General features: G+C 42.5%; 1 protein-coding gene across 3 annotated transcripts in view; it reads left to right on the top strand.

Moving 5' to 3' along the window:
• Positions 1-9,970, top strand: part of LOC311010464 (phosphatidylinositol-3-phosphate phosphatase MTMR7-like) — a 29,825-nt gene extending 19,855 nt beyond the window's left edge. For 2 of the 3 annotated variants that reach the window (XM_084004968.1, XM_084004967.1), the window contains exons 12-14: positions 4,173-4,307; positions 5,378-5,504; positions 6,029-9,970. In XM_084004968.1, coding sequence (XP_083861094.1) covers positions 4,173-4,307; positions 5,378-5,504; positions 6,029-6,391 — 625 coding nt within the window. In that variant the 3' untranslated portion in view covers positions 6,392-9,970. Of the gene's footprint in view, positions 1-4,172; positions 4,308-5,377; positions 6,002-6,028 lie in introns of those variants that run through there. The other variant, XM_084004969.1, reaches the window with a different exon arrangement.
• Positions 9,971-27,185: the final 17,215 nt, after the last annotated feature.

Raw genomic sequence — 27,185 nt, 5'->3', positions numbered from 1 at the left:
ACTACATATTCATCTTAAGTACCTGATGACCCCAATGAAGCTGCCAACCCCACCCCCAGAACATAGGGGTTCGAAAGCAGAGGGGGGCACTCCTGGGACGCCAGGTGTTGCCAATCAGCCCTCTGGAGGTGTCGTGGGCCTATCATTGAAACACCAGGGAAGGATGGTGCCCACCTGATGACCCCAATGAAGCTGCCAACCCCACCCCCCCACCCCATCTAACTCGATCAGACCCGTCACCATCACAGCGCTGAAACCACTTGATGGATGTATCGTCACCACTCACATCTCAGGTTTTTTATCTTGTTGTAACGGGAATGTTTCATCTAGTCCTAAAATCTAACTTATCTTCTGGATCCACCCAGTGACTGCTGTGAAGAGAGCAGCTGGCATCCAGGGAAAGACCTGGTGACCGCCTGGAAAGACAGCTGACAGGAGGGAAAGACCCCAACGGGCCTGCCTCAGGCTAGCTCCCTGTGGCAGGAGGGACCTGGCACTATGAGTGTACAAGTCCCACCCATCTCTGGCTATGAAAAGTTCAAGGAAGAAAACACGCCCTGAGTCAGCGAGAGCGGGGGAGGATGATGACTCACCAACAGATTACACAGCTACTGACCCAGGAACGACACAGACAATGAGAATGATGATCAACAAGATACCTGAGTTGACAACACCTACTCCAGGAATTGAGCTCCAGAGTTGTAGATGTGGCTGGACTAAAGTAACATCCTATGCAGGCCTGAGAAGACACCAAGGCTTGAAAAAGTGCTTGATGTCAGAGCAACAGGGAACTCGCATTGACCACTACTTCTTACGAAGCAGGTGGAGTAACAAGCCTAACCTGCCAACCTGCCACAGCCTGCAACCAAGAACAAGATCCAAGGGCGGAAACCACAAATCAGGTGGCCAAAATCCTGTGAGAAAAAGGAGTGGGAGACGATTGACACAGACATCAGTAACCTCCTGGGACAACTGAGGGGAACTGCAGTTAAGAAGCTGGAGAGAATGGGAGACCTGATTTACAACTATGGTGCAGAGCGCTTTGGAACTGCAGAAAGGAGGAAGAAGACATTATCCAGCCCGATGAAGTCCAGGAGACAGCAGGAGATTGAATGGTTAGTCAAGGAAAGAAGGCAGCTAAAAAAACAATGGAGAAAAAAAATCTCCAGAGAAGGAGAAGTAGGGAATTAACCTGCTACAGGCAGAAATCAAGAACCGACTGTCAACCTTGAGGAGAGCTGAGAGTTGTGGAGAGAATTGTACGTCGGGCAAAAGCTGCATCCTACCCTGGGCCCAGTGGAGTCCCATATCGGCTCTATAAGAACACACCAGAGGTACTATGCTTTCTATGGAGGTTGATGAAGGTGGTGTGGCAGAAACAAGCAATTCCAACTGCATGGCAGAGGGCAGGAGGCATCTTAATCCCCAAGGAAAAGGACTCCGTGGACATCAGCCAGTTTCGCCAAATCAGCCTCCTCAATGTTGAAGGCAAAATCTTCTTCAGTGTAGTGGCTCACAGGCTGGCAGTCTACCTGGAAAAGAACCACTACATTGATACCACAGTGCAGAAAGCAGTGATTCCAGGCTTCTCTGGTTGCTTGGAGCACAAAAACATGATATGGAATCAGATCCAAGCAGCCAAAAAGGATGGAACAGATCTCCAAGTTGTGTTCCTGGACCTCGCGAATGCCTTTGGGTCAGTTCCGCACAATCTCCTCTGGACGGCATTCCACTATTTCAGCGTCCCAGAATCAATCACCGGCCTCGTGAGAACCTACTTCCAAGACCTACAGCTATGCGTAACAACTGGCGAGTATACCACAGCATGGCAACGACTGGAAATAGGAATAATGGCAGGATGCACCATCTCACCTCTAGCTTTCACGATGGCTATGGAGGTCATCATCCAGGCATCACGGTGGGTGGTAGGAGGTCAGAGACTCAAATCTGGTCTTCGTCTCCCTCCCATCAGAGCCTATATGGACGATATGACCATCCTTACCACAACCAAGGCGTGTGCCAGGCGGCTGCTGAACAAGCTGCAGGAGAACATCCAGTGGTCCCAGATGGAAATAAAGCCGAGCAAGTCCAGGAGAATTTCGGTCGTTAAGGGGATGCTGTCGGAATATCGGTTTTACATAGGCAAGGAGTCTATATCAACAGTGTCAGAGAAGCCAGTCAAGAGCCTTGGACGTTGGTACCATGCCACCCTCAAGGACACAGAGCAAGTGGACCAGCTCAGGCAGGACACCATATGTGGCCTTGAGAGTATCCACAAGACCATTCTCCCTGGCAGGCTGAAGATGTGGCTCCTTCAGTTTGGGCTACTACCCAGGCTGATGTGGCCTCTTACCATCTAAGAGGGGGGTTTCAATGGGGGGGATCAATCCCCGGCTCCTCCTAGCTGAGTGCCTGGTGTCCCTGAGCAAGACACCTCTCCCTAATTGCTCCCCCCTTACGAGCTGGCTGTCGCCCTGCGTGGTTGACTCCGCCATCGGTGTGTGAATGTGTGAATGAATGGGTGAATGTCAGTCATTCCTGTAAAGTGCTTTGGACAAAAGCGCTATATAAATGAGGCCATTTACCATTTATCTATGAGGTCCCAATCTCAAAGATAGAGAAACTGGAGAGATTGGTCAGCTCCTTTGCCAGGAAGTGGCTGGGAGCTCCCTAAACTCCCTAAATGTTTTAGTAACATCGGACTGTATGGAAGAGGCATTCTAGAGCTTCCTGTTTCCAGCCTGACAGAGGCGTTCAAGTGCTCTAAAGTGCGGAATCCCGCGACCCATGTGTTGCCCAAACAGCTCCTACCCTGGTGACCGGAAAGTGAAGTGAGTGAAGAGGCAAGACACCACCTGGGGCACTACTAACACCTGCAGAACATAGGGGTTCGAAAGCATAGGGGAACACTCCTGGGACGCCAGGAGTTGCCAATCAGCCCTCTGGAGGTGTCGTGGGCCTATCATTGAAACACCAGGGAAGGATGGTGCCCACCTGATGACCCCAATGAAGCTGCCAACCCCACCCCCCCACCCCATCTAACTCAATCAGACCCGTCACCATCACAGCGCTGAAACCACTTGATGGATGTATCGTCACCACTCGCATCTCAGGTTTTTTATCTTGTCGTAACAGGGGATTGTTTCATCTAGTCCTAAAATCTAACAGTATACTGATAGATTCACATGCTGTAGGATACCAATGACTCTACCGGTGGTCATCATCACGTCATATCTATTATTGATTTTGGGGTAGCGTCTAGCTTGTGCAGGTGAGACAGGCTACTTCACAACAGAGACAAATAAATGCAAGTTACAGCTTGGCAACTGTGGCTTAGGGGGCAAACAACACACTCGGCTGGTGGGCAGGGGAGGAGGTGTGTTTGGGCTGCAGCTGTGCACTGTCTGCTTCTACAACGCGCCTCCGTTTGTGTCCGCTCTGCGCGTTCACATTGACATTGAGTATGTGTGGGTGGGGTATGGAGGGAATAATAATTGGGGCATTATTATCACAAGCTTTTAATCGACGAGCACTTATAGATGATAAGCATGGGCCCAAAAAAAAAAAAACCCGAACTTTCAAAAGGACACTTGCTTGGTCCAGAGGGCAGGTGCTTTAGCACCACCTAGTGTCTACCTGTGCACGCCACTGTTGGTATTAGAAAAAGTAAGTAACAATACAAAGACATGTTATACATACTTTTAACCCCAAACGTTTTTACAGTATGTTCACTTATAACAAAGACCATCTTTAGAAATGAATGTCCCGCCAGAGTTGCAGTCTTCCTATATATTATTAGTCAGGGTTATTATAGGAATTATTTAAAAAGTGATATCCTCATTCATTTTTGTGTCCTGAGTTAAGTTCCGGGGCACTTACCCTTACTGTGATTTTGGCTGAATATTTATTAACAAAGACATTACCGAGGGGATCTTGAAGATCTAGATTCATCCCCAGATTTAGATGATTTAGATGATTGATTATTGAATTTGAGAAGATTTTGAGTAACTTTGAGCTATTTATCATGTGGAGATGTCTCGTTTGTGACAGAAATCACCTAAAATGTAGGCTAGATTATTTCATCCATCCATTAAAAAGCTATAGAAAACAGATGTACGTTGTTTTCCCTCAGTGCAGCATCATGGTGTGTGTGTGTGTGTGTGTCTTTACAGGCTTCATGAGCGGAGTCACTCTGTTTGGCCTCAGCTGTGGAAGGACCGAGGCCAGTACACCAACCCTCTGTACAAGGCGGAGCTGAGCCAGAGTCAGGGCGTCCTGAGACCCAACACCACCCCCTACTGCTTCAAGTGAGCGGCTGCAGCAAACACACACACTGACACCCCCAGATGTGTTTCTGCCACAGACAGCTAGATAGATAGATAGATGGATGGATGGATGGATAGATGGATAGATAGATACTTCATTGATCCAGAAGGAAATGCAAGCGAAGGAAATTCAAGCTGAATGTATTGTTGTAGGGCTGGGGATCATTTTCATACTGATACCTTGAATTTAAAACTGTTGGCAACATAAAACAAATGTATTGAACGCTTATACTACCACCTCATCGCCCCACCAAACTCTGTTCTCAAATGTAACACTTCACAGTCAAAATGCATTTCAATATTTATCAGTGAATATTCCATACATTCATTCTCAGTTCCTTCTCTAAATTCACATGAACCCTTCTTCACGTCAGCATGAATTAGATCCACCACACAGCACTTATTACAAATGAAAATACCTCACTTTTAAAGCTGACTTTTGCCGTTTGCTGACAATCAGTATAGTATACTATATAAAAGGTAATTTTTGAAATGGCTCCGTCAACATCAAACACACCAGGGATACATGACATCACTTCCTGTAAACTTCACAGAGAACAAGGAGGATCTGTTTAAAGTGAATATTCTCTGATAAAAACACTGACTCCAGTACAGCTCAGAGTGGTGCCCAGCATACTGAGACTAGTCCTCACAGCAGCAGCCCAGCTTCTGCAATGTCATCCCCATCTCTCTCCTCCTTTCACTCTCACTCTCAATAAAAGGCAAAATGCCCAAAAGTAAACACTGAATGTGTCGTTCACTATGGAGCCTGTTTGTAAAAGGTACAGACCTTCACTCCACCCACCACGTTGAAATGTTTCTGATGTTACTTGCAGGTGAATTTATGTCATTTTCTCCGCTTCTAATGCAATGATGCAACGACCGGGTAGGACCGACAGTGTATGATGAATATCTACTGCTACATCATTTTTGTGAAGATTCAAATTTGTCTTGAGTCATGTCATTTGACCATAGAAAATGTTACAGTTCTATGTATTTTCTTTCTAACATGTATATTATCTTGAATTTAATCTTCTGATTTTTGTGTCCAGAATGTGGAAGGGTCTTTATAACCGCATGGAGAAATCAACGCTTCCCTGCCAGTCCCCTGTTGACTTCCTGTCTGCTGTGAGGGAGGACTCCCAGCAGCTGGAGGAGGAGCTAGCCAATCACCAGGAGGTACCGCCAGGAGGAGCCGCCCACCACCACCCCCTGGGCTCCAGACAAGGCATACAACACACAGACACCACCATAACCCTAATTCAACATCCAGAACTCAGAACAAAATCTGACTATTTGTTCAAATAAGAGATTTAATACAGAAAGTCCAACTCACGTAGTTCTTCCCATTTTGCCCAAATCTGAAATGGATTGATTTATGGAGCACTTTTCAACACAAGGCAGCATTCACCCACTGAGGTGAACCTTCCAAAAACATTCACACTCACACAGTTTGGGTAGTAATAGTTTATATTCACACTGGGAGTCTGTTGAGGAATGAATGGAAGGACTCTTTAAAGAGGTCCTACTATGCTTCTCTGCTTTTTTCCTTTCCTTCAGTGTGTTTAGAGTTTTTTATTAATGTAAAAAAGTGTCCCAGAGTCAATGTAAACATGTTCTAGTAGTAACCTGAAATACAAGTACTCACCAGAAAACCTCTTTCATTAATGAAAGTGCACGCCTCGTCATGCTCTGCTTTGCAGAAGATAGCGGCCCTGACAGGGCAGCCAATCACGTGGGAGAAGATCACGGTTCCGAGAAGGAGGACTAGCCACCTGCGGCCGACGCACTGTGGGCCGGACCCGCCCACCACGTACACAGACCCAATCAGCAACCCTGCACAGGACAACGGTTCTGCCCTCTCCTCTGAACCAGCCAACCAGAAAACTCGGACCAAGGACCCCAGCCTCGGCCTTCTTCGAGCGCCGCACCCCCACCTCCAGAGTGACCTCGCCAACTGCAGCGATCGGGAGTCGGGCGTGGCCGGTCTAAGCAGCTGCTCGTCCAGCAGTGGGGACGAAGCCAAGGACCCGGACTCGAACGAGGCTGTCTTTACTACTGTCTGACTGGAAAAAGGGAACTTCTGCCGCCTGGCTGGAAGGTAAAAGAAGAAATATTTATTCAAACACCAGGAGGGGAAACAAGCTAAAGATGGCTACGGACAGAACGGCAGTTTATCTCTTGTTTTCAAACTGTAGTTTGTCTCGTCTAAAGGGAGTCACAGTGAATTACTGTACTGGCTGTTCAAAAGATATTTGATTTTACATGTTTTTAAAGGTCATTGTTTTGTTGCTGAAGGCCAAAAGGCTGTTTGTTTTTTTTAGAATGTGGATGCTTCAATAGTAGGCGGCTCAGTTACGGTCAAAATGAGAGGAGGGAAACAATCTCATGAAACAGAGAGGCTCCACTCCCGAGGAAAACCTTAGCGTGTGTCCATATTTATCATCAACCAACGTGTCTCCTCTTCAAGCCAAAGTAAAAACAGGGCTTGGGCGTGGTGTGGTATACACGGTGGTAAGAGATCCGGCAGCATCATTCCAACATTAACGTAATAAACAGAGACGCTGCTCTTTCTATGATGCCCATGTGATGTATTGTAGTTATGCGCCACCAGAGGTCCTCTAGAAAGATGGTGACTCAATGGTCCCATCTGTTGTTGCCTTAAAAAGTGTCATATACTGACTATCCCGTCAGATACCTCCCAAGCCTAATACAAGTCATAAAGTTAGTCCACCCAGGTATTTTCTTTGTAGGCCGTCTGGCATTTGAACTTTAGACACAGAAGAAGTAGATGCCTTCCTTAAGATCAAACTTCTCCATTTGATAGTCTGGACCCAGTTAGGTGTGAGGGGCCACTAGTAAGGTACTATAACCCTGTAAGGATTCCTTTAGAAGCGGCTTATTTGTCCATGTAGAGGAGTGTTACCTGTGTGTTGGGGGTTTTCATGTGTGGACCCTGAATCAGCCCTCCATCATCCCATTTGAAGAAGCTTTATTGCTGAACGGAAGAAGGGAATCAAGCTGGAGAGTTGCTGCTCAGGACAACCTCAAATGTTCTATTGTGTAGTCTCAACACTGGGAAGACAACAGGGTTTCTTCTGTGACATGAACTTTGATGAAATCTCTTCTTCCGTTGCACTTTCATTTTCTTCCTTTGTAACTTTTCCTTCTCCAAACTCAGAGCAGCCACTAGGCATTAGTGTTTAGATAAGCAGCTGAAAATATAGCCTTTTTAAACTCCCAGCCATGATGGAGGTGATGGAAAAAAATATGTGACAGATTTACCGTCTGAATGGAGATTTCATGAACCAGGAAAAAGAAGCAACAAGAACAAAATCTGAACAAATGTATGTTTTTTAAAGCTCTTTATTTTATGTGTGCTCTGTCGTCATTCTACATCCACGTTGATGGAATAACATTTGTCCATTTGTGTCATTTATTTATATATTTAAGAATGTGTGTCCTTTCAGGTGAACTTTTGACATTCCCATTTGGATGAAGATGAGATTTAAACACATGGTCTGTACACAGTCTGTGGATGTCAACCAACCACACAGTGTATGGACCTATTAAGCACGTTGTAATGTAAAGCTGTCTTAACATGAGACTGTATTCCAGACACTTGCTAGCAGAGTAACACACATGACGGTTGATGTCTTTAAGAAGAAAAATATATCAGATTTTGATGTGAAAATATAAAGATATCTTAAACAGGTGACCAACATGACCAGGGTGTGATCTTAAAAAGGCATTTTTCATTTCAGCTCAAGTCATGTTTACAGTTAACATTCATACAAACAAATCAAAAGGGGGACAAACAAACTGTGGAAGTCCAGGAGAGCGCTGTTAGTGTCCCGTGTGAGTTGCGAGTCATGAGTCGGTCAAGTTAACGTCGACCACGCTCCTGGGAGTTGGTAGTCAAGTTAAAGTCGAGCTGAAACAATAAAAGCCTTTTTAATCCTTTACGGTCACATTCTCGGTCATGTGGTTCACGTGAACAAAATCAAAATCTAGTCATCTTTCCTTCCTGTAAAACAAAATACGATGCATGGTTACATACGTTGTGTGTGGAGCGTTAGGTTGAAAGCCTGCCCACTTTTTAGTGGTCCAATTAGATGTGAAGGATTTGATTTAAATTTGTCTTGTAACTGGACACAGCTCAAATGTCCCGTTTCACTGGGGAATAGAGAGGCTAAGCTCCGCCCCTTCCCGGGGGACCATCATGGGACCTTATTTTGGAAAAAACATTTTCATCCTGTTTGAATTGTACCATGAATTAGTGATGGAACGTAGCTAAGTTAGCTCGCTAGCTAGAACGCCAGGCTAACAATGTCTGTGACATACAGAGATGATGGTACGACAAATTTAAATTGACTTATTTGTATATCATAGTACAATTCATAGATTATTTGTCTCTTGCCATTGACTACTCTCCATATTTTAACCGACATAAGGTCATGTGGGTAACACCATTAGCGTCTATAGTTGCTGTACAGAAACCGAAGCTTTAACTTCCGTGTCACTGGGACTTTATCATCAACTTCATTCTTTTCCTAAACCAGAGTGGTTTTGCTGCCTAAACCTAACTTCCCTTGAAGACAGAGGTTTATTTTGAAAAGACTATCCATGTAAGGAGCGTGCATTGACATGCTGTGGTTGACACGTTCTAAAGTGACAGTAGAGGGCAATGTAGAGTCAGAGCCTCGGAGCTCTGACCATGCATTATTTGACACACTAGAGTGAGAATGTGTGGCTTCTACAGCTACACTAAGCTGGAAAGAAACGTGAGGAAAGTGACTTTTCATTGCCAACATGCTGGAATCAGAAGGTGAAGGTGGGCGATGATAAACGTCACCATGCTGCTGTGTATTTGACAACACTGACTGGATGTAATGAGCTGTAAGGATCCCCTCCTTCTCAACTGGAACATTTCATTGTAGCCGTGTGTGTGTGTGTGTGTGTGTGTGTGTGTGTGTGTGTGTGTGTGTGTGTGTGTGTGTGTGTGTGTGTGTGTGTGTGTGTGTGTGTGTGTGTGTGTGTGTGTGTGTGTGTGTGTGTGTGTGTGTGTGTGTGTGTGTGTGTGTGTCCGTTGATGTAACGATTTATCAATAAATGCACTGTTAAAAGGGAACTGCAACGTACTGGCTCTGACGTATTATTCAACAGGACAGGAGAAACTCAAGAAAGCAGCTTCCAGTGACAAATCCGATCATATAAGAATGGTCACCTGTTGGTTCGTGGACTACGGTTTTGAAGCCTTCAGTTCAGCATGTTCATCATTGCCATCTTGAATTTCTTCAACCAGTGAAGGAAGAGACCATTTTTGGATACCAAAATAAATGTCTGCTTTTTATAATGTATTCATGCAGGGAGACCTTGTGATGTACGACCTTCCCACTAGCATGATGTCTTTTTTGAGCTTTAGTTCATAGACAAGGTTTAATAGGCTACGTTTATCCCAGATTCAAACCATGTTTTAAACACAATTAAAAATGCATGATGTGTTGAAAAACAAACGTTTACTAAACTTTCACCTTTCTACCCCAACTGAGCAGAATTTAAACTGGACGTCTACCAACAAATGGACATCCAATATACATCTGTTTTAAACGTCAATTTGCTCAGTGGGATCTCATTTAAGACTTGCCAGCGACACAATAAAAATGTTTCTTCATAAAATGTAGTGATTCCGATGTGTTTCAGTGCCTTTCTAACCGGTTTAAGAATATTGTGATGATTATTTTGACCAGGATATCATAACATTACATTTTCATATCATCCCACGCCAAGCACTAGTATTCTTCTTAACATTCAACTAACAATTCAAGTACAAATTCAAAATCTGAGGGCTGCACGGTGGTGTAGTGGGTAGCACTCTCGCCTCACAGCAAGAGGGTCCTGGGTTCGATTCCCGCGTCGGCCGGGTTCCTTCTGTGTGGAGTTTGCATGTTCTCCCCGTGTAAGCGTGGGTTCTCTCCGGCTTCCTCCCACAGTACAAAGACATGCAGGATGGGGATAGGTTAATTGATGACTCTAAAATTGCCCGTAGGTGAGAATGTGAGTGTGAATGGTTGTTTGTCTCTACATGCAATAGACTGGCGTCCTGTCCAGGGTGTAACCTGCCTTCGCCCCAATGACAGCTGGGATTGGCTCCAGCCCCCCGTGACCCTAAATACAGGATAAGTGGTAGAAAATGGATGGATGGAATTAAAAATCTAACTTCAATGTGTCTGAAACACAAGACATGAAAACACTGATCATTATTTTATTTCATAAAAAGGCAGCTCTCAGTTTACATCCTTACACTTCCATTTATGACATGTGATACATCACCATAGAAACCAAATTACAGTTATATTGGTAGCAGTATGTTGATCAATAAGAAATTAAGCAATATCTGAGCAAGTTGAAAACAGTGACACTTCCATGTATTTTTTTTACTCATCAAAATCAGCCAATATCAGAGGATCTAATTTATAACTGATCATTATTACAGTAGTTAGTTATAAAACTAAAGCAGTATTGGTTATCTCGACTGCATCCTAAATCCATCCATCCATCCATCGTCTACCGCTTATCCTGTATTCAGGGTCGCAGGGGGGCTGGAGCCAATCCCAGCTTGCATCCTAAATCATATATAATCCTAAAACTATATATAATATATATATATAAACTCACCGGCCACTTTATTAGGTACACCTTGTTAGTACCGGGTTGGACCCCCTTTTGCCTTAATCCTTCGTGGCATAGATTCAACAAGGTACTGGAAACATTCCTCAGAGAGTTTGGTCCATATTGACATGATAGCATCACGCAGTTGCTGCAGATTTGTCGGCTGCACATCCATGATGCAAATCTCCCGTTCCACCACATCCCAAAGGTGCTCTATTGGATTGAGATCTGGTGACTGTGGAGGCCTTTTGAGTACAGTGAACTCATTGTCATGTTTGTCATGATATGCGCTTTATGACATGGCGCGTTATCCTGCTGGAAGTAGCCATCAGAAGATGGGTACAATGTGGTCATAAAGGGATGGACATGGTCAGCAACAATACTCAGGTAGGCTGTGGCGTTGACACGATGCTCAATTGGTACTAATGGGCCCAAAGTGTGCCAAGAAAATATCCCCCACACCATTACACCACCACCACCAGCCTGAACCGTTGATACAAGGCAGGATGGATCCATGCTTTCATGTTGTTGACGCCAAATTCTGACCCTACCATCCGAATGTCGCAGCAGAAATCGAGACTCATCAGACCAGGCAACGTTTTTCCAATCTTCTATTGTCCAATTTTGGTGAGCCTGTGCGAATTGTAGCCTCAGTTTCCTGTTCTTAGCTGACAGGAGTGGCACCCGGTGTGGACTTCTGCTGCTGTAGCCCATCCGCCTCAAGGTTCGACGTGTTGTGTGTTCAGAGATGCTCTTCTGCATACCTCGGATGTAACGAGTGGTTATTTGAGTTACTGTTGCCTTTCTAGCAGCTCGAACCAGTCTTGCCATTCTCCTCTGACCTCTGGCATCAACAAGGCATTTGCGCCCACAGAACTGCCGCTCACTGGATATTTTCTCTTTTTCGGACCATTCTCTATAAACCGTAGAGATGGTTGCGCCTGAAAATCCCAGTAGATCAGCAGTTTCTGAAATACTCAGACCAGCCCGTCTGGCACCAACAACCATGCAACGTTCAAAGTCACTTAAATCACCTTTCTTCCCCATTCTGATGCTCGGTTTGAACTGCAGCAGATCGTTTTGACCATGTCTACACTCTTAGAAATAAGGGTTCCAATAGGGTTCTTCTACAAGGGCTGAGGTTCTACCTGGAACCATTTGCTTCTGAAGAACCCTTTCCCGAAGAAAGGGTTTTTCAAGGGTTCTTGGTAACACTAATGGTTCCAGTAAGAACCATTTTGATCCAGAGAACCCTTTAAAACCCCTTTCCTGAATAAAGGGTTTTAAAAGGGTTCTTGGTAACGCTAAGTGTTCAAGTAAGAACTATTTTGATCCAGAGAACCGTTTTTGGAAGAAAGAGTTCTTCAGGGATTGTTGAAAGCATGGGTATAATATCCTGTGTCACCAGGGAACTTCCTGATAACACTTACCAATAATGGTGCAAAATACAATTCCTTGTGACTACTGATACAAATACTTTTCATATTCATTTGTTTTTTTCTTCTTCTCCAGATCCTGTTGATCAAACTGTAACATAATTGCCGATCTTGGGACTTGAACACCTGCCACCCCGTCTAAAGTCACTGGCAGTATTGACTCAGCTAACCTGCTAGCTGGGTGGAGTCATCAGGTCCACCTCGCTAGTCTATTACCTTACACATTCTGATCAGACATACAAATAATGAAACTGAAATGTTCTATTTTCACAACCATTAATTATAAGAACGCAAGACCTTCATCAGCAAATCTTGTTGTGACCCAGGCAAAGATTAGCTGTGACTGAGATTTTAACCCCCACCCTCCAAATCTAAAGTCTGTACCATTACCCACTGAGCTATCGAGGAGAACGTGTAGAGCAGGGACTCCTCTGACTCGCCACACTCACTCACACAGCCAGGTTGACAGCTCCTTCATGTCAGTGGTCAGACAGAGGGAGCTGATCATGTGTCTGTTTAGCTCTGTCTGTACAAACTGTGACTTCTGCTTTTAGGTCACAGTATCAATTCCCATGTGGACAGATATCCTACCTTGCTGACCACACTTCCAGACAATTAGCTCAGTTGGCTAGGAGCTTGTTCTTGGTGCCAGACGATGTAGGTTCAAGCCCCAGCAAGGGTGATAATGGTAATACATCAAAATACCTGGTAGTTTTTGTGTAACAAATGTACAAAATTTTAGAGTCATGGTAGATGATGTTTGACAAAAACATATCAGAATTTTACCTCAAACACTGATTTTTGACTGTGAATGGCTTAGTCAATTTGTGAAGCCACAGTCGACTTGCCACTTGCCAATTAGCTCAGTGCGATAGCCAATGGTCTTTGGTTCCAGAAATTGTGGATTTCAGCCTCAACTGGTGCAAAATGTGCAACATTACAATGTCAACTGTCTTGCCTTCCTTTTCTCCTGTTTGTTGCTCAGAATTGCCTAAAGTTGCCAACAAATAGTCTGGACCGACCCATTGCTGCGCAGCAGCTATAATTGTGTTTATTTTTTTAAAGTTTAGTTACACTACTCCCTTCTTCAGGAGGAAATGACACACAGCAAAGAAGCAGCGAGGGGAATTGAACCCTGGGTCCCTACAGCAAGGATATAACCCCTCTTTCTGGGGCATCTAAGTGAGCTATACTATTCACTGGACAAAGGCTTTTGAAAGTTTGTTACAAGTCACGTGATCTAGAGATACAGTTTGAAGTTGTGAGTTCAAGGCCTGGTTGATGCAGAGTGACCATGTTAATGCCGACTGAGGTGATGTGTGGATTAGTGACAGACAATTTGAAAAATATTAAACACTTATTTTACAGACAATTTTACTCATGTATTTGTCTCCTCCTCATACTTTTCCATGATCGGCCTCATCCCATGGCTGCTGTACCCTGCTGACTGGCTTAGTCAAGTTGTGAAGCTGCACATAAGTTCAGTGATAAAGGAAGGTCTTTGATGTCAGAGGCCAAGCCTTAACTGATGTAAAAAAAAAAATAGATCATATTGTAATGCTGACTTTGGGGCTACTGCATCAGGGTTTGTTGATGCCAGGAATTGAACCTTGATCTCCCAGGGGAAAGGGCGAGGTTTGGTGTGATGGGCCTGCGAGCTGGCCCCATGGTGGCTGTCATGTGTGAGTTAAGATCTGGTTGCCCCATGGATTGCACCATATGGTCTGGTATTCCCCCTCTACAAATCAGGTGTGACATACCAATAGTGATTACTGTGAACAGAACAGAACAAAGAGGAACAGAAGAGAGAGAACAGAACAGAAGAAACTTCAGAGAATAAAGGTGAGCTAAATATAATATCTTATTTCAGCATGCTTGACCCTAGCTGAGGATTTTTATGGTGAAAGGTGGACTAAGCATTTGTTTCTTGTTATGTTTTGTTCGTTTGCTTGCTTGTTTGTTTTCTTGTAGAAATGACTTACACAGCTTGGACGAAAGCCGAAGTGTGCCATTGGCTTGAAAAAGAGGGTTTTGCTGAGATTTCCATTATTGTTATAATACGTAACATTTTGAGCACTTGTTACATAACACTGAAAACTATTTTAACATTATTTAAAGCAATGTGAAAACTTTGTGGGGTTCCCTCACTTTCTCATGATTCTGTTCCACTGTCACAATTAGTACGTACAGTATGTACTCTGATTCCTTTCATTGGACCATGCATTATTTTATTGTTTGTAGATAGCTTACAATAAGGCACAGTAAATGCACCTTGGATTGATGGAACTAAAACTCTTTTTTGTCTCCACTTTCTGCCATGTCACCGTTGCTGGAGATTACACAAATCCACGACTGAGGACAGCATGATGTGTCTGGCCTGTCATGTTGCTGATTCCACTGGACCTATGCTGACTTTTGACCTACACAGCCTGTTCTGTTGGACTATCTTTAAATAAATGTTTTTCTCATTAAAATGTTTTGAATATTTGTTCAATGTCAACATGATAAATGACCACAATATAATATGGACTAAACTGATCTGTAGAATACAATATGGTTCTTTATAGAACCCTCAGAGGACAAGACAGTTATTTGTGAAAACCTTTGAAAAGGGATGTTTTTAGAACCCCCTGTGTGAGGTCTGGATGAAGCCCTTGAAACATGAAAGGGTTCTTGGTGGAACTCCTTTTGTAGGTTCTAGATGAAACCCTTGAAAAACAAAATGGTTCTTAGTGGAACTCCCTGTGTGGGTTCTAGATAAAACCCTTGAAAAATTAAAGGGTTCTTAGTGGAACTCCCTGTGTGGGTTCTATACGTAACCCTTGAAAAATGAAAGGGTTCTTAGTGGAACTCCCTGTGCGGGTTCTAGATGAAAGCATTGAAATATGAAAGGGTTCTTAGTGGAACTCCCTGTGTGGGTTCTAGACGTAACCCTTGAAAAATGAAAGGGTTCTTAGTGGAACTCCCTGTGCAGGTTCTAGATGAAACCCTTGAAATATGAAAGGGTTCTTAGTGGAACTCCCTGCGTGGGTTCTTTGTAGAACCTCTTATGGGGGGTTCTGGGTGGAACCTTACACACACAGTTCTAGGTATAACCCTTTATGTGGGGTTCTCGGTAGAACCTTCCAAAAGGGTTCCAGGTGGAACCTTTATAAAAGGTTCTACCTGGAGCCAAAAAGGGTTCTCCTATGAGGACAAGCCAAAGAACCTTATATGGTTCTACTTAGCACTTTTATTTCTAAGAGTGTACATGCCTAAAAGCATTGAGTTGCTGCCATGTGATTGGCTGATTAGAAATTTGCGTTAACGAACAGTAGGACAGGTGTACCTAATAAAGTGGCCGGTGAGTGTATATATTTATTTATTTATTTTATATATACACTTTAGCCTAAATGAAGTAACAAATTGCATAGAGATTCTGCTGTAAAATGGGTCAAGTATAAAAAGTGTAAATCCATGTTGCAAAGTATAATCCAATGTATGCTTATTTATTCAGTATTTACAGTTTTTCCTCGATTGCTAGGACACATTTCTCTAAAGCTGCTCTCCTTTTCTCTAAACTGAGCACAAAACCCAATTTTCAAGCTACATTCACAAAACCTCAGACTCTTCTTGCAAAACCAAACTTTCAACTCAAAACAGTTCAATCGGTGCTCAAAACTGAACTATGTTGTCGAATCGTGCCCCGAGTCAATCAAAATTAAAAACACTACAGAGCAGTCACTAAACACTACATACACTCTTAGAAATAAAAGTGCTAAGTAGAACCATATAAGGTTCTTCGGCTTGTCCTCATAGGAGAACCCTTTTTGGCTCCAGGTAGAACCTTTTATAAAGGTTCCACCTGGAACCCTTTTGGAAGGTTCTACCGAGAACCTCACATAAAGGGTTATACCTAGAACTGTGTGTGTAAGGTTCCACCCAGAACCCCCCATGAGAGGTTCTACAAAGAACCCACGCAGGGAGTTCCACTAAGAACCCTTTCATATTTCAAGGGTTTCATCTAGAACCTGCACAGGGAGTTCCACTAAGAACCCTTTCATTTTTCAAGGGTTACGTCTAGAACCCACACAGGGAGTTCCACTAAGAACCCTTTCATATTTCAAGGGTTTCATCTAGAACCTGCACAGGGAGTTCCACTAAGAACCCTTTCATTTTTCAAGGGTTACGTCTAGAACCCACACAGGGAGTTCCACTAAGAACCCTTTCATATTTCAAGGGTTTCATCTAGAACCCACACAGGGAGTTCCACTAAGAACCCTTTCGTTTTCAAGGGTTTCATCTAGAACCTACAAAAGGAGTTCCACCAAGAACCCTTTCATGTTTCAAGGGTTTCATCTAGACCTCACACAGGGGGTTCTAAAAACATCCCTTTTCAAAGGTTTTCACAAATAACTGTCTTGTCCTCTGAGGGTTCTATAAAGAACCATATTGTATTCTACAGATCAGTTTACTTCATATTATATTGTGGTCATTTATCATGTTGACATTGAACAAACATTCAAAACATTTGAATGAGAAAAACATTTATTTAAAGATAGTCCAACAGAACAGGCTGTGTAGGTCCCAGGGGAGAACAGGTCAAAAGTTAGCATAGGTCCAGTGGAATCAGCAACATGACAGGCCAGACACATCATGCTGCCCTCAGTCGTGGATTTGTGTAATCTCCAGCAACGGTGACATGACAGAAAATGGAGACAAAAAAGAGTTTTAGTTCCATCAATCCAAGGTGCACTTACTTCGCCTTATTGTAAGCTATCTACAAACAATAAAATAATGCATGGTCCAATGAAAGGAATCAGAGTACATACTGTCGTAGTAATCGTGACAGTGGAACAGAATCATGAGAAAGTGAGGGAACCCCACAAAGTTTTCACATTGATTTAAATAATGTTAAAATACATTTCAGTGTTATGTAACAAGTACTCAAAATGTTACGTATTATAACAATAATGGAAATCTCAGCAAAACCCTCTTTTTCAAGCCAATGGCACACTTCGGCTTTCGTCCAAGCTGTGTAAGTCATGTTTGAGTGGCTACTAACCAAGGGAAAACATAACAAGAAACAAATGCTTAGTCCACCTTTCACCATAAAAGTCCTCAACTAGGGTCAAGCATGCTAAATAAGATATTATATTTAGCTCACCTTGATTCTCTGAAGTTTCTTCTGTTCTCTCTCTCTCTTCTGTTCTTCTTTGTTCTGTTCTGTTCACAGTAATCACTATTGGTATGTCACACCTGGTTTGTAGAGGGTGAAGACCAGACTATATGGTGCAATCCATGGGGCAACCAGCTCTTAACTCACACATGACAGCCACCATTGGGCCAGCTCGCAGGCCCAACACACCAAACCTCTCCCTTTCCCCTGGGAGATCAAGGTTCAATTCCTGGCATCAAAAAACCCTGATGCGGTAGCCCCAAAGTCAGTGTTACAATATGATTTTTGCATCAGTTAAGGCTTGGCCTCTGACATCAAAGACCTTCCTTTATCACTGAACTTATGTGCAGCTTCACAACTTGACTAAGGGTACGGCAGCCATGGGATGAGGCCGATCATGGAAAAGTATGAGGAGGAGACAAATACATGAGTAAAATTGTCTGTAAAATAAGTGTTTAATATTTTTCAAATTGTCTGTCACTAATCCACACATCACCTCAGTAGGCATTAACATGGTCACTCTGCATCAACCAGGCCTTGAACTCACAACTTCAAACTGTATCTCTAGATCACCTGACTTGTAACAAACTTTCAAAAGCCTTTGTCCAGTGAATAGTATAGCTCACTTAAATGCCCCAGAAAGAGGGGTTATATCCTTGCTGTAGGGACCCAGGGTTCAATTCCCCTCGCTGCTTCTTTGCTGTGTGTCATTTCCTCCTGAAGAAGGGAGTAGTGTAACTAAACTTTAAAAAAATAAACACAATTATAGCTGCTGCGCAGCAATGGGTCAGGTCCAGACTATTTTTGGCAACTTTAGGCAATTCTGAGCAACAAACAGGAGAATAGGAAGGCAAGACAGTTACCATTGTAATGTTGCACATTTTGCACCAGTTGAGGCTGAAATCCACAATTTCTGGAACCAAAGACCATTGTCTATCGCACTGAGCTAATTGGCAAGTGGCAACTCAACTGTGGCTTCACAAATTGACTAAGCCATTCACAGTCAAAAATCAGTGTTTGAGATAAAATTCTGATATGTTTTTGTCAAACATCATCTACCATGACTCTAAAATTTTGTACATTTGTTTCACAAAGACTACCAGGTATTTTGATATGTTACCATTATCACCCTTGCTGGGGCTTGAACCCACATCGTCTGGCACCAAGAACGAGCTCCTAGCCCTAGCCAACTGAGCTAATTGTCTGGAAGTGCAGTCAGCAAGGTATGAAATCTGTCAACATGGGAATTGATACTGTGACCTAAAAGCAGAAGCCACAGTTTGTATAGACATAGCTAAACAGACACATGATCAGCTCCCTCTGTCTGACCACTGACATGAAGGAGCTGTCAACCTGGCTGTGTGAGTGAGTGTGGCGAGTCAGAGGAGTCCCTGCTCTACACATTCTGCTGGATAGCTCAGTGGGTAATGGTACAGACTTTAGATTTGGAGGGTGGGGGTTAAAATCCCAGTCACAGCTAATCTTTGCCTGGGTCAACAAGATTTGCTGATGAAGGTCTTGCTTTCTTATAATTAATGGTTGTGAAAATAAATTGGTAACAGAACATTTCAGTTTAATTATTTGTATGTCTGATCAGAAGGTGTAAGGTGATAGACTAGTATGGTGGACCTGATGGCTCCACCCAGCTAGCAGGTTAGCTCAGTCACTACTGCCAGTGACTTTAGACTGGGTGGCAGGTGTTCAAATCCCAAGATAGGCAATTATGTTGCAGTTTGATCAACAGGATCTGGAGAAGAAGAAAAAAAACAAATAAACCAAAAAATGGATATGAAAAGTATTTGTATCAGTAGTCACAAGGAATTGTATTTTGCACCATTATTGGTAAGTGTTATCAGGAAGTATGTCCCTGGTGACACAGGATCTTATACCCATGCTTTCAACAATCCCTGAAGAACTCTTTCTTTTAAAAACGGTTCTCTGGATCAGAATAGTTCTTACTGGAACCCTTAGCGTTACCAAGAACCCTTTTAAAACCCTTTATTCAGGAAAGGGGTTTTAAAGGGTTCTCTGGATCAAAATTGTTCTTACTGGAACCATTAGTGTTACCAAGAACCCTTGAAAAACCCTTTCTTCGGGAAAGGGTTTTTCAGAAGCAAATGGTTCCAGGTAGAACCTCAGCCCTTGTTGAAGAACCATATTGGAACCATTATTTCTAAGAGTGTAGAAAAATAGAAAACACAATGCTCAGGACATGAAGCTGTAGAAATAAATGTTCATTGTTCACTGTAGGCTAAATGCATGTTGCAAAACAAAAAACCTGTTTATTTAGCACTTGTACATAGTAAAAAATAAAAGTACCAAAAACGGAAATCCTGTGCATTTACACGTAGCACTTGTACAGTACAAAAACAAACAGAAATCTTGTGTATTTAGCACTTGTATACAGTAAGCCTACGTAAACATAAAGTACAAAAATATACAAATGAGAAGTGCATTACTCAGCCACAGCATCATTTCTCCCTACTGGGTCAGGCCACGGGACTTCATCCACATCACAGGCCACATTTTGTCTGGCCAGGTCAAGGGGGAAAAAAACCCTGGCATGCCGTATCCAGGCTTGGCATGCCTCCACACCTATTTCACCACAGGCTAGTTCCATGGCTTGCAGGAGATTTACCCTTGTGTAAGGTTGGCGTTTATAAACCTTCCATCGCCATGAGGAGAAGAATTCTTCAATAGGGTTCAGGAAAGGGGAGTACGGTGGAAGGCAAAGATTGATAAAACCTTGGTTCATATTGAACCACTCTCTAACCTGGAGGGCTCTGTGAAAAAATCACATTGTCCCATACAACAACATAGATGGGATGCTCATCCTGCTGCCCTAACAGAGCATCTCGCATGTGAGTGAGAAAAATGAGGAGCTGGTGAGTGTTGTAGGGCCCCAGGTTGGCATGATGGTGGACAACCCCATGATTGCTGATGGCAGCACACAATGTGACATTGCCACCACGCTGCCCAGGGACACCAACAATGGCCCATTGGCCAATCACAATACGGCCTCTCCTTCTCCTTTTGGTGGGATTAAACCCAGCTTCATCCATGTAGATGTATTCATGGGGTCTTTCCATTGCATCCAGTTGAAAAACTCTCTGGAGAAATAGATACAGTTTTGTAAGTGATACAGCAAAAGTGATTTAGGCCACTACAGTAAATCACTACTTACAGTAATCAACATTGAATGTAAGTATACCAACCTGTACATACTGGAATCCTTGCTCTTTGACTCTGTCTGAGTTGCGATCAAAGGGCACTCTGTACAGCTGTTTCATGCGCAGTCTGTTGCGCTTGAGAACGATCAACAGTAGAGAGGCTGACTCTCTACTAGATTCACTGTGTCCACCATAATCCAAAGATTTAGAGAAGAGAACAGGTAATTACCTTTTTTGACATTATAGTATGTAAATGTTGACAGCAATTACTGTATGACTATACTATATACTGTACCACAGTATACTGTAAGTAAATATATGTTTCAGTACATCACTGTGCCAATGTACTGTAGTAGTGTAATGGAGGGTTAGTCTAACTGTTTGTAGGCCTAGTATTCCATGTATATTTTTGTAACTGCATGTTCTATTTTTGTAGAATTGAAAGACTGCCACATGGAGGTGGGAGGACAGGTATGTTCTCCCCACACCAAGAGACCGTAATTGTCGATATGGTCCATGAGAACAACACCATTAAACTGCTTGAAATTCAGCAGAAGATAATTGAGGACCATGTAAATTTTGAGGGTATCAACAGAGTCAGCCTCTCTACTGTTGATCGTTCTCAAGCGCAACAGACTGCGCATGAAACAGCTGTACAGAGTGCCCTTTGATCGCAACTCAGACAGAGTCAAAGAGCAAGGATTCCAGTATGTACAGGTTGGTATACTTACATTCAATGTTGATTACTGTAAGTAGTGATTTACTGTAGTGGCCTAAATCACTTTTGCTGTATCACTTACAAAACTTTATTTATTTCTCCAGAGAGTTTTTCAACTGGATGCAATGGAAAGACCCCATGAATACATCTACATGGATGAAGCTGGGTTTAATCCCACCAAAAGGAGAAGGAGAGGCCGTATCGTGATTGGCCAACGGGCCATTGTTGGTGTCCCTGGGCAGCGTGGTGGCAATGTCACATTGTGTGCTGCCATCAGCAATCATGGGGTTGTCCACCATCATGCCAACCTGGGGCCCTACAACACTCACCAGCTCCTCATTTTTCTCACTCACATGCGAGATGCTCTGTTAGGGCAGCAGGATGAGCATCCCATCTATGTTGTTGTATGGGAAAATGTGAGTTTTCACAGAGCCCTCCAGGTTACAGAGTGGTTCAATATGAACCAAGGTTTTATCAATCTTTGCCTTCCGCCGTACTCCCCTTTCCTGAACCCCATTGAAGAATTCTTCTCCTCATGGCGGTGGAAGGTTTATAAACGCCAACCTTACACCAGGGTAAATCTCCTGCAAGCCATGGAACTAGCCTGTGGTGACATAGGTGTGGAGGCATGCCAAGCCTGGATACGGCATGCCAGGGGTTTTTTCCCCCGTTGCCTGGCCAGACAAAATGTGGCCTGTGATGTGGATGAAGTCCTGTGGCCTGACCCAGTAGGGAGAAATGATGCTGTGGCTGAGTAATGCACTTCTCATTTGTATATATTTGTACTTTATGTTTACATAGGCTTACTGTATACAAGTGCTAAATGCACAAGATTTCTGTTTGTTTTTGTACTGTACAAGTGCTACGTGTAAATGCAGGATTTCTGGCTTTTATTTTTTACTATGTACAAGTGCTAAATAAACAGGTTTTTTGTTTTGCAACATGCATTTAGCCTACAGTGAACAATGAACATTTATTTCTACAGCTTCATGTCCTGAGCATTGTGTTTTCTATTTTTCTATGTAGTGTTTAGTGACTGCTCTGTAGTGTTTTTAATTTTGATTGACTCTGGGCAGGATTCGACAACATAGTTCAGTTTTGGGCACAGATTTAACTGTTTTGAGTTGAAAATTTGGTTTTGCAAGAAGAGTCTGAGGTTTTGTGAATGTAGCTTGAAAATTGGGTTTTGTGTTCGGTTTAGAGAAAAGGAGAGCAGCTTTCGAGAAATATGTCTTAGCAATCAAGGAAAAACTGTTACGCGTATAAGCGTCAATGCGTCACCTGTCTCTTCGGCACGGTTTGAAGTTCCGGTGAGTTTGGGTGAGTTCCGGTGAGTTCCGGGTGTTCCGGGTGAGTTTTTACTATGAGTCCCCTACTCATCCCCCCCCCCAATCCATATCAGTGTATATCAGGCGCAAATGCATGAGATCCGAAACGCAGATCGCATGCATTTGCGCCTATGCATGCACGAGACTTGAGAGGATCCGCCGGAACTCGTCATAAACACGTCAAGTTCCCACCACGTCAAGTGGTCTGTGAAAAAAAAAAAGTCTGTGAAGTGCACCTGTGCACTTCACAGACTTTTTTTTTTTTAAACTTTATTAATAATTATTTATTAATAATAATATACATAACAAAAACTGTCGAGCCAGGGGAAATTTCACGGACTTTGCATAAAGAATATGGCCTGCCCAGTGGCACTGGCTTTCTTCGTCGCTGACGAATTCGAGCCGAGGCATTTGAACTCCCGTTGTTGACGGAGGCTGAGGAATTTTCTCACGTGGGAAATACCACGTGATAATTCTAACCAACTAGGGCAACGTTGAGGGGAGTGTCTTATGTCCGCACTTATTTGAGACCATCTGCACAGAAAAGCATGCGGAGGGAGGTACCCTGGAGGCTGTCCCGCATCCCCTTATCTATTTATCCTATGCACTCAACTACTTTCTACTCATATTAAAAATAGCTCGTTAAAAGGTATCTTTATTGCAGATAGAGAAATTATAATCAGTCAACTGGCAGACGATACCACATTATTCTTAAAAAATGCTTCACAAGTTCTCATTGTTATCCATACAATAGATTTATTCTCTGCAGCTTCTGGACTTAAATCTGAAGAAATGTGAGCTATTTCCTCTTAAAAACTGCGATGATTCAATGATTTACAATATACCTGTTAAAAATAAAATCACCTACCTTGGGATTACCATTGTAAAAAATCAGACAGATAGATGCTCTGAAAATTTCAATATGATTATTGATAAGACAAGGAAAAAGCTAAACCAATGGCTTCAAAGGGATTTATCTCTAAAAGGTTGAATACTGCTAACAAAGGCAGAAGGATTGTGTCGTCTTACTTATGTAGCTATTCCCTTGTCTGTTGAAAAACAAATCTGTAGTGCCATTGATAAGTTATTATTTAATTTTATTTGGAAAAACAAGACGCATTATTTGAAAAAATCTGTTATTATGAACACTTATGAGTCTGGTGGTCTAAATTTTCTTGACTTTACTACCCTCAACAATACCTTTAAAATTAACTGGATAAAGCAGTTCTTACATAATCCTACATCCACTTGGAATTTTATACCCAAATTTATTTTTTCTACCATTGGAGGCCTTGAATATGTGCTATTATGTGATTATAAAATAGAAAAAATTCTATCCAACTTTCATAAACAAATGCTGTTGGCATGGTCTTTAATCTATAAGAACAACTTCTCTCCACATATATGCTTTATTTGGAACAATCAACACATCAAATATAAAAATAAATATCTATTTCTTAATTCATGGTTTGATAATAACATTATTTTAGTTACCCAACTACTCAATGATAATGGAAATTCCTTTCAACATATGGTATTCCTGTGACCCCAAGGGACTTTGCAATTGTAATGGATGCTGTTCCTTCTGGTATCCTAACTCTATTAAGAGGTGCTGGTAAACCAGTTTGTCTGGTTATGTGTTTTTCTGTTAAAACTAAAAAAAGGAATTATCTAATAAGATCACTATTTCAAACTGATATTACCACGACTCCATCTGTTGTTCAGTACTGGTCTAATATTGTTCATGGACTGAACTGGATCCAAATATGGAACCTTCCATACAAATACCTAATTACAAATAAAGTGACAGAAGTGTCTTACAAACTAATTCATAGCTATTACCCTGCCAAACATTATTTGTTAAAATTTAAGAAAGATTTATGTGTGAATTGTTCTCTGTGTGAGTCTGAGCCTGAAACTGTGATGCGCCTGTTTTGGAACTGTAACTCTACTGCCACCTACTGGAAGAAGTAATGCGTTACATCACATTGAAGATTGACTCAGATTTTTCTTTAGATTGGAACAGTGTACTTTTTGGAGTCCACGATGTCAAAAGTAAGAAACAGAAAGAACTGTATGTCATAAACTTGATAATAATATTAGGGAAATATCACATACACAAAGCTAAATTTAGTCACTCTAAACCCTGTTTTGTGGCATTCCAAAGGGAAACGGAACAGTACATGCAAAGTATCTGTGACTCGAATAATAAGAAAGCTATGAAAACATATGATTTGTGCTCTTTATTCTCTGTATTTATTTAATATAATACCTCCTGGATGATGTTCAATTGTTTGTTTGAAGGTACATTAATATTAACTGTCTTTGTATTGACTATATTTCTGTCAATAAAGATTTATTGAAAAAAAACACACAAAGGGTGCAGTCGAATAGTCTATTTTGTACGAAGGAGGGGAGGATTCAAGATGGCGGAGTGAGAAGCAGCTTTTTTGCGGGCTCAGCAACAATATATAGTTTTAGTCCTTGAATTACGATTGTTTTAGTGTAACAACATTTTTTCTGTTTAATTAACTTAATAGTGACATTGTTGTTTACGGTTTTTGCGTACTGCTCTTAATTTTGAAGGAGAACATTTGGAAAAGAAAAAAGGGGGTGGGAAAAAAAGGGATCCTGCTAGCATGATGGACCACGATTATGACTCGGCCCTCCATGAGGCATGCGCCAACAGCGACATCGAAGACATGGTTTTGGAAAAGAATCCAAAGGAAGATAAAGGAAACCAGAGCCACACGCCTATAAAGAGCCCAAATCCCAAAAAGTTGAGACGGGTGTGTGACAATGCAGATGAGAAAAGTGCCAGTGCCGCCATTCTCCACGCCATTCAAGTCTTAACCAATAAGATGGACGAGCAGACTGAGCTGTTAAAAAACTTTGAAAAACGCATCGAAATTAATGCAACAGCTATAAAAGAGAACAAGGAAGAAATTGCTGTGCTTCGTAATGAAGTCAATAATCTCAAAAAAGAAAACGGCTCCATGAAAATGGCTTGTGAAGAGCATGCCCGTTACAAACGGAGATGGAACTTGAGGCTGACTGGGTTACCTGAAAAAGATGACGAAAACACAAGAGAAACTGTCATTGGGATTCTCACAAGAGTGGTGCCTCTCTCTGTGGAGCAACTGCAAGAGACAGTGGATACTGTCCACTGGCTGGGTAAGAAGAACGAAGCTGCTACTTCAAACAACGCGCCAAGGGGGATTATCATCCAATTTGGATTGAGAACTGTACGAGATGATGTCTGGAAAAGATCGAGAGAGGCGAGAGTCTGCAGCGAGAAGCACATCCGATTCAGAGAGGATTTCTCCAAGGAAGACCGGGAGGCACGCACCAAGCTGTGGCCGCTGGTGCAGGAAGCCAGGAGGAGGGGAGAGCGAGCGTTTCTGAAGGAGGGTTATGCACTGATTAACAACCGTCGGGTGGACACCTCTTAAACATCGTACACCCATTGTTTGATTCAGGTACACTAGTTTAATCGGATGTTCATATCACACTTCAGGTATGTTGTAAGTTGTTGCACAAAACATTTTTGAAACTGTAGGACAGGTTTTTTCTCATTCCTGCGCATCACGTTCCTTGCGCATTTTTATAAGAAGTTCGACTTGGTGAATGTTATCTTTTGTTTCTTTGAATACTAGGGGGTTGGAAAATAATGTGAAACGTAAGGCGACTTTTCTTTTTTGTAAGGAGCAAAAGGTTAATTTTATTTTCTTGCAAGAGACTCATTCTGTGGAGTCTGACGTTAAATTCTGGAAACAACAATGGGGTGAACTCTGTTTACTTTAGTCACAGAACACCACACTCAGTGGGTGTGATGATCTTGCTTAATACATTTTCTGGGAATGTAATTAACCACATTAATGATACTAACGGACATTGGCTGCTGATGGTAATAGAGTTTAATGGTGTCAATTATATCCTGTTATGTGTTTATGGCTATAACCAAAAAACGCAGAACAAAAAAATGTTTTCATCTTTAATTAAATTGCTAGAGGAATGGAAAGTGAGCTATAAAACTGATCATTCATATGGAGGAACAAAACACATTACATTAAAAAGTCGCAGCTGTGGGGCGCCGTTTAGCTCAGTCGGTAGAGCGGGCGTCCCATGTGCAGAGGCTTTGTCCTCGCTGCGGCGGCCCCAGGTTCGATTCCCGGCCTGGGCGCCCTTTGCCGCGTGCCACTCCCCCTCTCTCTCAACCTGTTTCCTATCATATCTTCAGCTGTTCTATGAATAAAGTCAATAAAAGGCCAAAAAAAAAGTCGCAGCTGGTTAAAGAATATGACAAAGGTGGTGTTAAAGCTCTTGATTTTGAGTCGATGGTCGGTACTTTTAGGATAAATTGGATAAAAGCTTTTTT

This window comes from Eutrigla gurnardus (assembly GCF_963514095.1).
Source record: "Eutrigla gurnardus genome assembly, chromosome: 3".
NCBI classification, from domain to species: Eukaryota; Metazoa; Chordata; class Actinopteri; order Perciformes; family Triglidae; genus Eutrigla; species Eutrigla gurnardus.
The sequence above is the reverse complement of the archived record's forward strand: the minus strand, read 5'-3'. Positions and strand labels throughout refer to the sequence as shown.